The 4,991-nt window shown below is 42.0% G+C and overlaps 1 protein-coding gene across 1 annotated transcript; it reads right to left on the reverse strand.

Moving 5' to 3' along the window:
• Window positions 1-267: 267 nt before the first annotated feature.
• Window positions 268-2,723, reverse strand: elfn1a (extracellular leucine-rich repeat and fibronectin type III domain containing 1a). Its single transcript, XM_068337492.1, has one exon. It carries the CDS (start codon window positions 2,721-2,723, stop codon window positions 351-353), a length of 2,373 nt encoding a protein of 790 aa, XP_068193593.1. The 3' UTR covers window positions 268-350.
• Between the last annotated feature and the right edge of the window lie 2,268 nt (window positions 2,724-4,991).

The raw sequence follows: 4,991 nt of genomic DNA on the forward strand, positions 1-4,991 counted from the left end.
AAAGAAAACATGTTTCAGTAGACATATCTTCATATAATAGTTTCATATTACACAACAGCAAATCCACTGTCACAGGACTTGGCCATGCGATACCCAAAAACCTATAATCCATTGTAACATATATATTATTAATTTGAAACATTTTCTTTTTTATAGTTAAAAGTTTTCCTGATGAATGATTTACATGATTTGAGACTCTTTACTCCGTTCTCGTCACAGTCAAAAGAGAATGCGATTCACATGACTGAGTAGTTGTTTATAACATGGAAGTAGCCATTGATTCAATTGTCAGATGAGGTTCTTGTGTCATTTCTGCAACATGTAGTCAATTTAAAAATACCAAAAAGAGGTTACGATTTATTTTGGGCCGATACTCCTTTCCAGTAGTCTAAAATATCATGCAGGTCCTCATCCTTAGCAAACTGGACTTTCTTACGGAGTGCATGGCCCGCCGCCATGTACTCTTCATCTTTGTGCCGCTTCCGATGAAGTTTGAACCGCTCCCAGATGCTGTGGGAAGGTTTGCAGTAGTATTCAGGACTGGAGGAGTAGCTTAGATTGTGATAGTGCGATGGCAGCTGGGAATATGCCAAGTCTCTGGAGCGGGAGTGAGTAAGAGGCTCCAACATCGAGGACTTGTGGCCGTCAGGTCCTTCAAGCTCCTCTATTTGAGCATCGGGATACGAGTGGCGGTGGTCACTGTACTGACGGATCTTTTCCGCCTCGGCCCTCAGGATGGCGGCGGCGGGCGTCACGGTGAGGATGGTTTCCCCCGTGGGAGAAGTTTTCTCGATGTACTTGGATTCGGAGCGATATGGCCTGGGGCTACGCATGGGCCCTCCTGTGGCAGTGCTGGGCCTCTTTGGCGAGACATCAGAGGACCGATGCCTCTGCAGAGAGTGGTGGTAGCTGTCCTTATATCCTGGGGACAGAAGGCCAGATTTACTCTGCGGGTGCTCTGATATCAGCACTAGCTGGGGCTCCGCGGTGGACACTGCTCCAGATTTCACCCCTTGAAAAGAGGTCGACTCTGACTTGAGAGCATCTATGCAGTTGTTAATGATCTGATTGACTTTATCTACCTCTTTTGCAATGGTGGAAATCTCTGCAACTGACCCCTGGCTATTCCCAGGCATTCCCATGTCACACTCCCTGCGTTCATGGTGGTCCATGCTTCGCACTTCCATGTAATTCCCTTTCATCATTTTCGGAGTATCGCTTATTTCTTGAAATTTGTACTGCTCCATTTCAGCCGCGGAGGGTAAGTACGGCAGACGTCCTATGCTTTCCCCGGCCAGTAACTGCTTCTGCGACATTCGAGAAATAGTCCCTCCCTCCAGCTCTTGACCGTACTTGAGTTCCATTATGTTTTTCTTCAGACTGCCTGCTTTTTTGTGCTTTTCATCTTGCTGACGCTTCCTTCGCAAACAGTAGTAGACCACACCCAGAAAAATGACCATGCTGAAAAGGCAGCCCAAAACAGTCATAATGTAGTGAGTCGCAGTTGGATTGTTCACGCTTTTGTCCTTTCCATTCCAAGGGCCGGTGGTAATTGTCAGACAAGTGTGGTTGCGCCTAAGAGAGTTGCGTATGGAGGCGACGCAGTATGTGTAGTTAGTATGATGTTTAAGATTATTCAGTTCAATGTCCTCCTTGATATTGTTCAGGGTCTGGATATCTGTGAAAAAGCTGTTGTTGTACAGAACAAGGATGTACATCTTCTTGAAGGGATGAGTAATGTGAACTGTGATGATGGCACCCGTATTTGACACTTGCTTCAGTTTCATCACAGGGTTTACTTCGACGTCGTTGTAGGTAGTACTGATGATGTCCTCTGGTTCTGTGCCTGAGGGACAATCTTCCATTCCACAAAGTGTGAAGTCTGGCGGGGGTGTTGGGGACTCAGCGGGCAGAGAAAAAAAGGGTGTCATGGTGTAGTCATCGTTGCACACAGTGGTGAGCATGTGAAGAGCATTTCGATATGCTGGATTGTTAGGATTCTGGCTGAGTAAACTATACCCAGAGACGCCAGGCGGGGAATCGCAGACCATACGCTCATTGGTCCTGTTGGGGAAAACCGAGAACCATTTGATGAAGCCAAATAACTCACACGAGCAGTTGAAAGGGTTGGTGTATAGCTCACAGGTGGTCAGTTTGGTCAAACTGGTAAAGGTGGACCCGTCTAACTGCTGGATTCGGTTCATGGAGAGGTCAATGTTCTCGATGTTGGGGCATTCCCAAAAGGCATTAGGTGTCACAGTCTCAATCAGGTTCGCCTGGAGGTAGAGGTACTGCAGCTTTCCTAAACCCCTGAGGATCCCCTCTGTCAGGTTCCGCAACTTGTTGAAGCCCATTTGAAGGACTTGTAAGTTGAACTGAGCAGAAAAGGCTCCATCCTCTATATAGGATATTTCATTCTTCGTCAGGTTCAGGTAGGTCAAGTTGGCAAAGCGACTAAGGGCGGAATAATGGATACTTTTGATTTTATTTTCATTCAGACGAAGGTCTACTATGGTGCTGTTGATATGCTGTGGGATGGCCTCATAAGGTGGTTGATTTTGGCTACAAATCGCGAGCCAAACAAAGCCCTTTTCACCCTCGATTAACCAGCAATCTCCACTGACCTTGCCTACGTGGGTCAAATATACAATGGCTACTGACCAAAACAAGGCACTCATCACCACGCCCGAGCTGCAGGCCATTGGTGCTTCTCTGAGAGTCATTTGCAGGACCAAAAGACGAGAGAAGGGAGATGCAGCTGTGGTTGTGCGACAGCCGAAACAATTCTGTTGGGAAATCAGCTAGATGTTCAGCTTTTCTCAAAGGCCAGAAACAGTTCTTTAATTTGTCGACCCTTCATTGATGGATGATATTGTCCTCGTGTATCAAACAAAAAAATGTTGAGTATCTGCCCTTAAAATGAGCCTCTTTCATTGAGGTTTGCTTGCAGTGATCTTCTGATGTTTAAAAGCGATTTCACCACCTCAGGCTGGCTGGTGCTTTTCTCCTTAAAGGTTACCATCATTAAATGGTCTCATCTTATTGTTTCTGTCACTGCCTTCCTTTTTGCATCGCTCTCATGTGCATGGAGGAACAACCTGCAACATAAAGACAAGAACACAATTATCAATGCAATTATCTTTAAAGTACTTGCATATGTCAGCATGTACAAATGTGTATAATTTCTAGGATTTGTGTTTACTGCGTATTATATTGCCCTACTAATTGTTTTTGCTCACAATTTAAGAGGTGTTTGCAGTGACTGTGGCAGACCATAATTTAAGGTATCTGTTAGCCAATTACAGCTTGACAGGTTTGGAAAAACAAGGTCCCTATTTTCACACCATTAACCTTAGCACTGTCAGATGCAGATGGAGACCAATGTTAAGAAGATGTACCAAATCAATTATCCAACACTGCATGAAATGGCACTTTGACTTAATGCATGCTGGATCTAAAATGTGTAAAAATATCTACTAGAGAAAATTCTAGTAATTCTAATTCTACTAGAGAAAAGAGTGAAATTATAGTTAATTATCACTGTTGACAGAGGTAGACGAACCCTGGTTTTTGAATAATCTCTTATGTGCTGTGTGAGCCACTGAAATTTTTGTCTTTCTTCAACACTGAATGCAGTCGTGTGATCCATATAAGCAATTATCTGCACCTGAATGCTCTATTTGATTAAAGTAATGTACTGGTATATGCAGTCATGTGTGAATTCTTAATGGTTGAGCTGGGCTGGAAACCTATTTTCGAAAGGTTACTGGAATTCACCAAAGTTTAATGCTACATTTCATTTTTTAAACTTTTTTCAAATCATCAGTGCGCTAATTATTCTTTCAGAAGTTATTTGCTTTAAATTGTGGAGTTTATAATTGTTTCAGCAGATTTATTCAGAGTACAACTTCACTATCACATAACTGAGTCATTAATTACTTGTGCGTTTATTATGGCAATTATTTGTTGGAGGGTCAAGGTACTGCTACTGATGAGGATATTAAAAAAACAAATTGCCTGCTGCACAGGTATGCCGTCATGGTTGAAAGATGGCAATTTCATAATAATCCATCTTTAGAAGCAATTTGTCAGATTGATTTTAACATTCAACAAAGGAATGTTTATACTTAATTGCACATTGAATGATGCCAGCACACTAAACTAAATTTGTTAACTAAATTTTTTCCAAAAGAAAAACAAAATAAAACTTTGGTTCTAATTTTTAAGCTGATTTATGGCAGTTTCTGGGGTTTTTTCCCCAACAAATAAAATTTAACATTATTTTGCTATTAGAACACATTTAAGTAGAATTATACACCATCATTCCTATTTTTAATTATTCCCTATGTGCGCACACATTTATAGTATTTATGCTGTGTTGTTAAGAGAAATTTGACAACATTAAATCAGTGTGATTAGTACTTGTTGAAGCAGTTACAGCTGTGAGGAAGTCTAGGAAATATTTGCGATTGCTGCTCATTATTATCTTTTTGCACTTTTGAAATATATATAGAGTGGAAACATTCACCCAGAAGTCTTCATGTGTCATAATCTATTCTATTATTTTTGTTCTTCCTGACAGGACAAAATGGCAAAGGAGGTGAGAAGGCACTTGTGTGTATTAGAGACTCCACACCTCGGGTTTAATCACTGTTAGACTGGAGCAAATGTGACAGTTTATATCCCAGAATATACTTCACGCTGAAACCCCACCTGCCATCGTGACCTTAAAAATCATTCCTCCTGTCGTTCGACCTTTCACTGAGTTTAGTTTATAGCATTATAATCGCAGGGGTGTTGCGGATTCCTCAACTTACATCACATTGGTCATACAGATGTCAGCACTGAAACACGTTTACTAATTTATCCTCTTAAACTGACCCTAAATTGGATGGGTATCACCTTGGGACTTGCACCAATTCTGCAGCCAATGAACGTGTTACTAATGCATTACGGACACCAAAACACACCACTCAGCAAAACCCGTGTTG

Source organism: Antennarius striatus, chromosome 16 (genome assembly GCF_040054535.1).
Source record: "Antennarius striatus isolate MH-2024 chromosome 16, ASM4005453v1, whole genome shotgun sequence".
Lineage (NCBI taxonomy): Eukaryota > Metazoa > Chordata > Actinopteri > Lophiiformes > Antennariidae > Antennarius > Antennarius striatus.